The 13,417-nt window shown below is 36.6% G+C and overlaps 1 protein-coding gene across 1 annotated transcript in view; it reads right to left on the bottom strand.

The window, feature by feature from the left end:
* Baz2b (bromodomain adjacent to zinc finger domain 2B) overlaps positions 1 to 13,417 on the bottom strand; it is a 159,975-nt gene that overhangs the window by 112,819 nt on the left and 33,739 nt on the right. Inside the window, 2 exon segments of the mRNA XM_047546021.1 lie at positions 8,516 to 8,911; positions 10,691 to 10,894. Of these exon segments, the coding sequence (XP_047401977.1) occupies positions 8,516 to 8,911; positions 10,691 to 10,894 (600 nt within the window).

Here is a 13,417-nt window from a genome sequence, read left to right on the forward strand (position 1 = left end):
AAGATCTCTTCTGGTCTCTTGCACAGGCTCCCTGCCCGAGACCCTCTCCTTTTGGCTCATTTCGGAACCCAGGTGTCTTCCACTACTGGGATTGCACATTCTCCTATGGAACTATGTTATCTCTCTGATGGGAGATTACAAGGGATGCTTTGATTCTTACAAAACTCTCCAATATGGGGGCTAAACGGACCATCCCATGGGACTGTCCCTTAGGTTGCCTGTTGTCTCCTTAAAAATTTCAAAATCCTCTACCTCCATTCTGACCCCCAAAAGTACACAGATCTGACTGCAATCTAAATTAGACAACCCAAGTCAATGGCCTGAATTCAACATTTGGGACCTTTGACCCCAAAACACTCCAAGACTTAGACAACTTCCTCCAAAAAAGTGGCAAATGGTCTGAGGTACCTTACCTCCAATCTTTCTTCTACCTTCGCTCAAGGCCCTCATTATGCCAGCCTTGTTTTGTTGTACAATTAATTGCTGTTGACTCCCCACTCCTCAAGCCCACCTAGATCAGGCCCTGACTCCCAGCTGCCTTCTTCATTTACTGACCCTAGAATAGTAGAAGAACCCCCACCAAAAGCTGGAGGCTATAAAGGAGAGTTTCATAGACAGGAATGCTTGATAATTTTCAAAAGAGACTGTCAAGAGAAACAAACTTTTTTCTGAGACAATTTGAGACCTATATATCTTCCTAACCTTCTACATCGGTAGGCATGATCTGTTTTTGTGTTTGTTAGTGTGATTATCTAGCCCCAATATTTATCTCTCGTATTGGTCTAAGAGATGTAATGTGGCACATAAAAGTCCTAATTGACCCAGATAAAGGGATCTCTATTAAACACAGTGGGAATGCCAAAAGAAAGATATTTTGCAAAAATCAAATGGCATTAGGCATCTTAACTATGGTTCAAGAGGATATCTGGTGACATTATAAAAGCTAAATGTTGTGTACAATAATTCTATCAAATGGGGCCACTGTGCTAACTCCCATATGCTTTCTTTTCCAAGAAGCAATTTACTTGCAGCCCTGCCTGGCCTCTGTGGACAGGATATGTCACATTCCTTAGCAAACTACCTGTTCACTGCAGGATAAATGCAGGCCCAAAATAATGTTGATGACAGCAACCAAAGTTTCCCTGGGAGACTTTTTTGACCTGATCCTGAAACTCTGGGAGATAAGGATAGTTCCTGTAAGCCATAAAACCTGTAAGAATGTATGGTTAAGAATCCAATTAGAACCAGTCAGCATGGACTAAGGTGACCTAGAGTTGTCATGACAGTGGGGACTTAAAAGTTCTATGTCACCCTGCTGTCAGTCAAAAGTCAATAGGTGGGTTGGATTCACTCTTCACTCAAGTGTTGGGAATGTTGGTCCTGACTTGCTTTAGTTTCTTTTCTGTGGGAGAAATTTGGTGCATGGGACAGAGGAAAGTTTGAGACAACTGAAGGCAGCTTGTTGGGGCCACTCCCTGGTGCTGCATGAAGTTCTCATATGTTGAATCTAGCCTGACAGCCCTCAGGGGTACCAAACAGGGATCACTGTCTGTCTTTTTGTTTCTCACTGACTTGGCCCAATGGTGGAGGACACCCTCACACAATGATTCTTGGATCCTGAGATGAAATCTCGGTCTATGTAAGGTCTTTGGGAAAAGAGGTGACCCATTAATCCCCAGAGTGAGACAAGCAATTGCTCTGTCTTCAGAAATACTTCTACCCCAGTTCTGTCCACAGTGTCTGCCTCTTAAACAAGGACCCATTAGGAGAGATTCTCAAGATAGAGCTTCCTTAGCTTTAAAATTAGACTACCTTTGGTAGACTCTCATAAAGCACATTTTCTTCTGTACTCCCCTCATCTGGCAGGAAAAAGACCAGAAAATAAGTCTCAATTACAGTAAAACTGCTCCTCATCTGTTCTATTTCAGGAATCCAAATTATTTGTTTTCTCTAGTGGAGATATCACCCAGAGCACTAACAGGCTTGCCTCCCAACTCAAATTGAGGAGCACAATATGAAATCATGGGTTTGTGAGTATGAGGACCCAAAAGAACAAAAAGGAACAGGTAAGAAACTTTAAGGGTACAATTAGCCAGCAAATATCCTCTCTTAAATTAAAATAGTTATCCAGAAGTTAGTTAACATCCTCCATTCTGCGTGAAGCCCCAGCCAGAACTCATTAAAAGAAAGGCATTGACTGCTGACCTCTAGAGGCTCTGTGATTGCGGAGATCTCCCCTTGCCAGACAGTTTTCTCAGCACAGACACTCATGTTCTATTTGTTTGTTTCTTTTTTTTTTTTTTTTCCCCAGAGGGGAGCCTTGTCCTCAAAAGTAGGTCAAAATGCCCTACTCATGAAACAGCAGCTTCCCGTACTTCTTAGCTTCTGCTACATCTCTCTCTCTCTCCAAGGCTTACAGAGCCTGCAGAGCTTGCAAGGTTTACAAGGCTTGCATAGAACTGGTTGAGACCAAAGGTGGGGGTGGGTGGAGTGTCACTTTTAAATCTAAGCCATGTGTGGGACCTAAATGGCTGGCTATCTTATCTTCCCTTAGCAGTTTACCATGCTGCTTTCTTAACAAGTTCCTCCCTAAATACTACAGCACAGGGAGGTAAGATGGAATGATCTCATATATACAAATCTTCTTTACTTTGAGAAACTTACCTAAGGATTTCAGGGATCTCTCATTCTTTCAATATCTTAACTGACTATAATCTGACCCAAAAGTGCACTCTGCTCTGATAAAGATGTTCTGCATGCTGCTTTACTAATTATGACCATGTCATTTTTTTTAGAATTCCTGTTTTTAAAAATTCTATATTGAGTTCATGGTTTTATGATAATTTCACAATTGATCTTGCATGCCTAAATTAAAATATTTTTCTAATCAGTCTTATTCTATAGAGATTTTTATACTCTCTTGGTTCAGATGCCAGATTTTCAAGGGTAAGCTCTCAAATACATTGGAGAATCTCCTTTTACAAAATCCTAAAAAAGGACATAGACATGGTGATGTTGGGAATAAATCTGATAGCTCTTGAGGACAAAGTGGCTGCCTGAATGTTTGATTTCAATGTCTACCATGGCTGTTAGACTTTACACCTAGCATTTCCAACTGCACAGGCCTCTGAATTTTAGTAATAATGTGAAAGTCTGATAAGAACTAGTTTAATTTCTAACAGTTTAAACCTAATTGAGGCTTTAATAAACATCTGTAGCACTATCTTCTATCTGTGGAGTTCTACCTACAAACAGCTGTAAGATTCCTGTTTCTTGTGTTTTATGTATGTGTGCACACCTGTATATTGTGTTATTTTGTCTACTTATGTGCTTGTATCCATATATTATATACATGGTATCAAAATTACTCTATGCATAAATGAGTGCTCATAAATTAAAATTAAAAAAAAAGAAATGGATCCAAATAACTTTTAATTCATGTGACTTAAAACATTCAATTTAAATTAAGTAAACAGATGAGAGTAAAGATGTCTTTAAAATTACTAACAAGTGCAGGGTGCAGTGGCACATGCCTGTGATCCCAGCAGCTCAGGAGACTGAGGCAGGAGGAGTGTGAGTTCAAAGCCACTCTCAGCAACTAAACAATGTCCTAAGTAATTCGGTGAGATCCTGTCTCTAAATAAAATACAAAAAAGGACTAGGGATGTTTCTCAGTGATTAAGTACCACAGAGTTCAATTCCTAGTGCTAAAAACAAAAACAAACAAACAAACAAAAAACAAGTAGTAACAAGTTTTTCTAGGTGGTCAGATAATTAAGACAGTGCTGGTTTCAATAAAATATCTAGAATGTAATATCAATTGTTTCTAGGATTTTTCTTCCACAGGGAAGAGATAGTTAGATCTATTAAATACACTTGTCTAATATTTTGGGTTTTACATTTAAAAATTAGTATTAGTTTCAACATCAACTTCAATGGGATTAATCATAAATGTCTTTGTTAGAGGATACATCTGATTAATTTACAAAATTAAATTACTAAAACAGCAACTGCTAAACATAACATCAAGTACTCCTGACTTCTTAAATTCCATAAGGTAATATTTTTTAAAATTAAATGTTTTTTTTTTTTAAATTGGTAAATTTAAAAGCAGTTTAAGATTGCTTTGTTTCTGGGTCTTCATTAAAGCAGGGTTACTAAGAATTAAAGTTCTAACAAGTATAATTCTATATGCAAAAGGTTCAAAATGCTTCAGCTGTATTTTAATTAAAGTACTATAAGTAGCATAAAGTATTTCGTCTAGTAAGAGGAGTAATTGGAAAACGTCAGAAATTCCATGAGGATTGTTTCAGAATGTGAATTTAAAAGAGGGATCAACAACTAGGAAAGAGATATAAGAAGGTTCAAGGTGTGGAAATATGTTTTAGTATGAAATTAGAAGGATGAAGAAATGTTTCTGGATGAGAAAATCTTTTCTGTGGTAAAGTAAAAAATTGCAGAATGTCTTAGTAAGTTGCAGAAGGTTTGTGGAGGTTAAATTTCAAAAAGTTTGTGTGTGACTAAATTAGTCATATGTAAGTAGTACAATCAAATTAAAGTTATTCAATGTTTTTCCCTAAGGTCAAATATTAATGTACTGATATAAACCAAAGTTTAATACTCTATGAGTTGAAGTAAAGAGAATTTCTTAACAAAAAAATCTCCTCTTATCTATAAAAATGATTGATTATGTCTATTAAGTTTTATTTTTTAGAGAAACTAATCCTAAAGGTATAAGGGTTTGTACAACTATGGTTAAACAACTATTATTTTAGAGTATTATACTATATTACAGATTCTGAACTTTTCTTAGAAAGCTAAACTTGGTTAACATAAGAACACCAGTGTAATCAAAGGTCAATTACTGGCTTCTTTGTCATATCTTCCAAGCATATAAGTCTTTACAGTATAAAGTTTAGGGTCTGGAGTTGTGGTTCAGTGGTAGAGTGTTGCCTGGCATGTTTAAGGCCCTGAGTTCAATACCTAGAACCACATATAAAATAAAATAAAAGATCCACTGACAGCTAAAAAATATATTTAAAAAAAAAATTCATGTTTAAAAAAAAATAAAGTATAAGGTTTAGAAGAACATTTTACCAACTTGTTCTTCAAACTAAAGTTTAAAGTAAAGGTTTGGGATTATAAAAATTATGCTTCTTGGTTCATAGCTATTATGCAAACTAAATATGTTTTACTCTTGTTAATTTCATTTTGTGTTTTCTTTGTCAACTTTAACTGTTATCTGTTAGTACCTTATAGAAGTATAACTTCTAATATAACAACTTAAGTTAATTTGAAATAATAGGCCATGACCTACATGACAGAAAGGATGATGTAAGGTTAACTTTCAATACTAAGACTGAGCCCAATTAAATAAAAGGGGTGAATAATTATAAAGTTATAGATATTAAAGTTAAAACTCTTATTTTAAGAGTGGTGAAACTGGCTTGCAGGATGTTTAAGACCAAAGTTTAGAGACTAAAGTTAAAGAAATAAAAGGGCCAAAAAAGATAAAATATCCAATATTTGGCTCTTGCCCTCTGAGTCACCTTGAACCCAGGGAACAAGGGGCCTTCTCTAAGGGCTTTGCAACTCTGGGTCACATGACCTCTTGATCAGGGACCCTGGAGAACAGAGCTGACCAGTGCACATGCTACAAAGAGGAGGGTCACTGGAGAATGGAGACATCCCTGATGCTCCCAAGGAAGGCCACATGGTCAAGGATTCCCTGACACATCCCAGCAGATGGCACTAAAGAGCTCAGAGGCTGCTTTCAAGTCCCCAAGAGTGATCCACCCCTTAAGGGAACTCAGTTGACTCTTAACAATGTATACGAACATGATCAGTTTAACCAGTTTGATCTTAAACACCTAGCAAAACAGTTAAAACCAAAGTACAGCCATAATCTGGGCATTTCAAAGAAAAGATAATGGAACTTCAGATGTACATTTGTGTCAGCCTCTCCACCCTGGTGCACACCCCCCACCCCCCGCCAAATTCTGAGGCATTTTTCCTTCATAAGGCTCATATTTACCCTTCCCTACCAAAAACTGGACTGGTCTCTGTACCTTGGTCTTCCTTACTCCTCAAATTGATGTTTTATCCAACAACCAAAGTTTGCCTATCCCAATCCATAATGGTACACAGAAGACAAAACACAGTCCTTCAGTTTATTCCCTTACTCATTGGGCTTGAGATATTGACCAGGATTGGCACAGGAGCAGTGGGATTAGGAACCTCTATTCACTACTATAAAAAAATTGTCAATACAGGTTATTGAAGATATCTAACAGGTCACTGATTTGGTACTGACTTTACAAAATTAAATGGATTCCCTGGCACTGGTCATCATGCAAAATCCTCAGGGCCTAGATCTCCTTTGGGAAGAATGTTACTTCTATGTTAATAAGCCAGGAATAGTTGGGATAAGAAAAAAAAAGGTAAAGAAACAAGCCACTAAATTAGCATCCATCTCCTCCTCCCCTGGATGGGTGGAGAGGACTCCTGACCCGGATTTGGCCCACTGTGACCCCCACTCTCCTGATTATCTTATTTCCTTCTTCTTCCATGTTTTATTAATATTTTCCAGGGGTTTCTAATAGAACATGTCTCTGTCATTTTCAGGGCCACCACCCAAGAACATATAAAAGATAAGTTCCTCCTTCAGACTCTAGATGTCCCAGTGATGCCCCTTCTCATCAGGAAGCAGCCAGATATAATGATATTGCCCCAACTCATCATACCCCTTTGAGAGTCTGGAATGAAGGAAATAGGGGAGACTTAGAAAAACCTCAGGGAAAAAAGGAGCTCAGGAATTTGACCTGTCGAAATTCCCTCATTTGCCCCAATCCCCCTGCCCACTGAAAGTAAGCCTGCCAAAAGTAACTGACTGACTCCTCTAATGACCTGGCCCTGCTAAACCCTATAAAACTCAGACCCTTGTTATAGTCCATCACCATTTTCCCTCTTGAAAACATGTCCCTCCACTGCTTAATAAAGCATCACTGATCCATTGAGGTCTGCCTCCATTTCTTTTTTCCTTTTGTATTCTCTTTCATTTGCTTTCACTGATATTATTAGTAGTAACACAGAGAGCTAAAAGGCTACAATCCCAACCCTGACAGGTACCAAGAAAGCTTAAGATGAAATCTGCCCCTTCCACAGTCCTGTCTACTACAGACTAACAAAACCTGCCTTTTGTTTTGCTTTACTGCCTCTTCTGCTTTAAAAGTTCTGTTCAAATTAGAGATTTCAAGGATCGTAGTTTGAAACCGTAAGTTTCTTCTATCTTCCTTCAAAGTTGGTTTTGAATAAAATCTATTTTCCTTCCTATTTGTCCCCTTATATTTCTGGAGCAGCAAGCATTACAGCCTAGACTCTTCCTTTCCAGGTCTGTATTGGAGTCATCCAGTTAAAGTAGCACACATGGATGTTATTATCCAATGCGTAAATGCAAGTTCAGCACAATGGATGGCAAATAGTAAGTGTTCTAAAAGTGATATCTAATTAATAGGATGCCTAATAATATTTGTAACCAGGAGACAGGATATTGTGTTCAAACAATATTTTTCTACTCTGGGCTGATTCTAGAATATAAAGCAGTCATCATTTAATTATTAGAATTCTATGGGACATAAGAATGTATTAACATAAAACCAAAAGCAAGGAAAAATAAAGATAAAAATGAAGAGTGATTCTAGTGTTTACATAAATATATTAATGAATCATATAATTTATTAAGCAAAAAAAATTTTTGAGACAGGTTTTCTCTTTGTTGTCCAGATTGGTCTTGTCCTTGAACTCCTGGGCACAAGCACTGCTCCTATCCCAGCTTCCCAAGTAGCTGGGACTACAGGTATGTACTATAATGTCTGTCTCAGGAAATGATTCTTTATAAAGAAATTTTATAATTAAAATTTATAAATTCTAGGTCTGCAGAGATAAATTACTTAAAAATTCATTTCTTTCAAAAATAGCATTGATATTTTTTAAAATACATTAATCTTAAACAAAAGTAACTAAGGCTTATCACATTCAAACAGATTTATCCCCTTATTGCTAAAACAGACTGGAGTGGGGGCAGAGGAATGACATGATTAAGTGGCTAAAATATCTTAAATACATGTATACATGAATATAAAACCAGAGGGGGGAAAGTTTATAGTGCTGGGGATCAAACCCAGGGGTTAATCACACTGTATAGGCAAATACTCACCACTAAGATATATTTCCATCTTAAAATCAGAATATTCAATTTTCTGATGTATGTATTCTATTCTTAGAGACTCAGAAAGTACAAAATAAAAGAATTTAATTTAAATCTATATAAAATAATTTTTAAAGTATTTACATACAATTTGTATATTGTATATATAAAAGCTCTTTTTCTTTTTCTGGTGCTGGGACTTAAACATATTGCAAATGCTAAGCATACTATACCACTGAGCTCTACTCACAGTGCCACTCTCTGTATTTGTCTAATAATAAAATTCTTGTATACATTGTTTTAACTCACCCGTTTGGATCGTAATTCACTGGTCAAAGAACTAGATTCTTCAGAGGTATTTTTATTCCCTGCTTTAAGAATATCAGGAGAAGGAACTATGAGTTTCATGTAAGTTTCCTTTTTGGCTTGATTTACCAAAGATAAAGGTTTCACATTGGACACCAATCCCGTAGACTGAATTACACTGGTGTGTTTGTTCACAGATTCCTCCTTTGCCTGAGAGCTTTGGAAAATAAATGGAAGCTGCTGTGACAAAACCTGAGGCTGCTTCTGCTGGGATTGGAATGATGAGTGAGTCTGGGATTCAGACACAAGAGGTAATGGCTGGTGTATTCTTTTTTCCTGGGCTTTTTCAGTTGCTTTTTGTCCATCTGCTTTTGGGTCTGAAATACCATGTAATAGCACCTGGAAATAAAATTAAAAATGCAACTTCTTAACATCTGTTAAGAATATCAAGCAGTAAAACTTGGAGAAAATAGTTACTTTAAAAATTGTTTCTTGCTGAGTGGTCATGTAATCCCAGAAGCTCAGCGCTGAGGCAGAAGGATCTTGAGTTCAAAGTAAGCTTCAGCAAAAGCAAGGTGCTAAGCAAGTCAATGAAACCCTGTCTCTAAATAAGTTACAAAATAGGATTGGGGATGTGGCTCAGTGGTTGACTGCCCCTGAGTTCAATCCCTGGTACCCACCCCACACACAAAAAAAATGTTCCTAGTAACTTATGATACATATCAGACAGAGACCACTATAGGAACAAAGGGCAAATGTATTCCGGGGCCTTAATTCATGTCCTGACAGCCATTAAAAGACACATCTCATCATTGTGCATATCCATGAGACTGGGGTCTTAATTAGAATAAGACATAGTCCATCCTTATATAAGTATATCAAAATGGACTCTACTGTCATGTAAAACTAAAAAGAAACAATTTAAAAAAAAAGTAATAGAAGATTTTTCCCCCACTGAACTCATAGCTTCTTAGGTATTAAAAACTTGGTGTTTTCTCCTTAAACAACCTTATCAGCTTCAGAGACCATGTTAATCTTTAAACTCAGGATGCTCCTGCCATGACTCTCCCAGGACAAACAAAAAATAAAAGTTGTTGAAGAGCTATCAAAATAGCAAATTCCCAGGCCCTTGTTATTTGCCAGCATTTGTATTCCCTTTTATTTCACATCTATGTGTTCTCTTTTAAAACAAAATTTGGGGGGGGGGTAGTGTACCAGGGATTGAACCCAGGGGTGCTTAACCACTGAGCCACATCCCCAGTACTTTTTATGATTTATTTTAAGATAAGGCCTCCATAAGTTGCTTAGGGCTTTGTTAAGTTGCTGAGCCTGGCTTTGAACTCACGATCTTCCTGTCTCAGCCTCCTGAGCAGGCGTGCAACACAGTGTCTAGCTATATATTTTCTGAATAGCTATAGCGAGTCATCTTTATCACAAGGTAGAAATATTTATATAACATGAGGCATTAATATAAAAAACTAATGTTGGACTCAGGCTTCTTCTGGCCACACCCTCTGCAGAGTTAAAGTGCCCTCACAGGAAAAGAAAAACATACCTTTACATTGTACCTAAAGCCAATTAACATTCCTCAACCTCAACACCACACTCCAATCCCCTTGAAAAGAACCCTTTAGCTTGAATGAATCTTAACTCTCTCCCTTTGTTCAAGGAGCCATCCTGACATTGGTCAATGTGAGGTCTCCCTTCTCTAGAAGCAGCTTTAATAAAACCCTTGCTGTATTGTTCACTTACCTGAATTTTTTTCATTTTTACAGTCACAAGTAAAGTTCCTACATCTAGCATCAGATATATAAAGATATAATCAGATATATAAAGATTTAATGAGTATAAAGCTCATTAAAAGTAGACCCAATGTCTCTTTAAAAAAATACTTCTCTGGGGCTGGGGATATAGCTTAATTGGTCAAGTGCTTGCCTTGCAAGTACAAGGCCCTGGGTTCAATCCCCAGCACCGCAAAAAAAAAAAAAAAAAGGCGTGGAAAAATACTTCTCTGTCCCCTATTTTTAGGTTGTATCAAAGCAGGCAAACAAAGTGATTAATTTTAAAACTATAGACTTTGAAAGAAAAAAAAAAGTAAAAACAAAACCTATAGACTTTGAGAGTCAAGATAAATGAGTTATTTCCTAAATATGAATATGTCCATGAAATAAATTATACCTGGTTGTTACTTTTATGTTGTGCTTCATTCTCTGAATCAGAATCATCATCTTCACTTTCTTCAATACTTTGATCTTCTTCCTCTTCATCTTCTTCTAGATCATCTGAATCACTACTACTAATGCCTTCACTTGAGGTGTCAGATGATGTGCCTGAATCACTATCGCTGTTGCTAGAACTTTCCATAGCTTTCTTCCTTGGTTTCTGGAGAAAGACAAAGTAATTGGCAAAACTATTTTTGACACAATTCAAGTTTTAGTAAAAGATATGCTCTATAATTTTCAATTGACTTTTTCAATATCAAAATGTCTTTCAGGAAAAAGTAAAAAGTCACATATTGTAAGAGTAATTATTTAACTGATCAAATCAGTCTAGTTGACAGGAACTCACTAATAAAAAGTGTAAGCTCTGTCACACATACAATATTGAAAGTATCAATACAGCATATACATAGATTACTCGTTTGACTGCTATGCCTCAAAATGAATAGTTCGCAAAATCATTACTCCAATTATAATACATTTGAAATATATATATATATGCATATATATATAGGTTTAATTTTCTTTCTTCATGCAGATAGTGAGTAGCCAAATATTTACCTATGACATGCAAAATACCTTTTTTTTTTTGGTACTGGGGATTGAACCCAGGTGTGCTTAACCACTAAGACACATTCACAGCCCTTTTCAAAAAATATTTTATTTAGAGACAGGATCTCACTAAGTTGCTTAGAGTCTTGCTAAATTCCTGAGGCTAGCTTTGAACTTGGGATTCTCCTGCCTCAGCCTTCAGATCCACTGGGATTATAAGCATGAGGCACTGCCCCAGGCACAAAACACTAATTTTTTAGATACCTGTCTATATCTGTATGCCAAACAGAGTCCTTGGCCTTTGAGAAACTTTCATTCAGTTGTATGGGAGGAGGCATAAACAGATGTTTAATATAAAAGCAAATAATTCCATATAGTAGTAACTGCTGTACAGAAGATAAAATAGGTAGTAAAAGACTTATGGGGCTGCTTTTGTTAGCACCAAAGAATCTGTTTATATTTCACATCAAAAAAGAATAATATGTCAAGGGGAGAGATTCATTTCTGGAATATTTAAGAATACTGGATGCTGGATATGGTGTCATACAACTCCTAATCCCAGTGACTTGGGAGTGTGGGGCAGGAGGAACCCAAGTTTAAGGCCAGCCTCAGCAATTTAGTGGGACCCTAAATAAAAGATAAAAAGGGCTGGGGATGTAGCTCTGTGGTAGAGTATTGCTGGGATCAATCCCTAAGACACATATACACATATACAGACTATTGTAAAAAATAATTCAAAGCTGTTAGCAAGGGATATTAGGTCATATAAAAGTGAAGTTTTGTGTTTAAGGAACTGACAATAGTAATCAATAAAAGGAGAAAACATCATGAGTGAATGATAACTAGGTATATAACAACAGAAAAGGTGAAACTACTAAGAGGAAGGCTGAAAAGGATAAATGTTGAAATGATACAACAACAAGATTAAGTACGATCTATAGTTACTTAGGAGCATTTCAATGGCATTGCTGAAAGACAAAGAACAAAATACTAAAAAGAAGCAATAAATTACAAGTTTTGGTCTTCAAAGAAACAGTCTTTCAAGACTACTGGTGTTTGGGTAATGAGGACAGTAATACACATCAACAAAAGAAGCCAAATTGAGGCCAAGGTTACAGATTTTAAATTTCTACTCTCCTTTGTGCCTTCTGAAGATTGGCTTACATGAAATAGAATGCATATTAATGAGGACATTCACTCTTACTTTTACATTCTACTTGCAAGTGCTCTGTTAACTGCTCCAAACTAGCCATCTTAATATCTATGGAGGAGTCCATAGACATACCCTTCAATAAGCACACTAATGATCACCATCATTACCTAAGAGGTGTCTTTCCCTCAGTGTAAAGCAGAGGGATGAGAAACTGAAATGGAGTAATGCGAGAATAACCATAAAGAAGGTAAAAATTGTTACTGTAACATATACCTAAAAAGAACAAATTAAAAAATTTTCCAAAGAAATAAAAATAAAGGGGCTGGGGATATAGCTCAGTTGGTAGAGTGCTTGCCTTGCAAGCACAAGGCCCTGGGTTCAATCCTCAGCACCGCCAAAAAATAAAAAATAAAAAAATAAAAAAATAAATAAACATTCTACACAATAAAATAAAAGAAGGTAGAAATTTAAGGTAAACAGTAGTAATATATTAAAATTAAGCCTACCACTTATTTGGCAAAGAAACAACTCCTTTGGAATGAAAATCTGTTGTGGGTTTCCTTTTTCCTTTTCTTTCTTCTTTTTTTGGAGCTAGGAATAAAACTCAGAGGTACTCTATCTCTAATCTACATCCCCACTTCTTTGTGTATTTTTTATTTTGAAACAGGGTCTTGCTAAGTTGCTGAGGGATGGCCTCAAACTTTCGATTCTCCTGCCCACATCACCAGGATTACAAGTGTGCACCACCACACTGGGCTTGATGTGGGTTTCTAGGCACATATAGTAGGACTATGGAAATCATGAGAAAGCTAAACTGAAGTTATTTATCACTTTTGGTTTGTAGTGGATAGGAAAGGAAAGAAGTGAGGAAGCTACACTGATTTAGCAAAGAAAAGCCAAGCATTTCAAAGTCCAAGTAATCTAGGTATAATTTTAAACTTAAAGATAAGAAGAAATCTGGCATGGTGGCACATGCCTGTA

This window comes from Sciurus carolinensis, chromosome 3, assembly GCF_902686445.1.
Source record: "Sciurus carolinensis chromosome 3, mSciCar1.2, whole genome shotgun sequence".
In the NCBI taxonomy this organism is placed as follows: domain Eukaryota; kingdom Metazoa; phylum Chordata; class Mammalia; order Rodentia; family Sciuridae; genus Sciurus; species Sciurus carolinensis.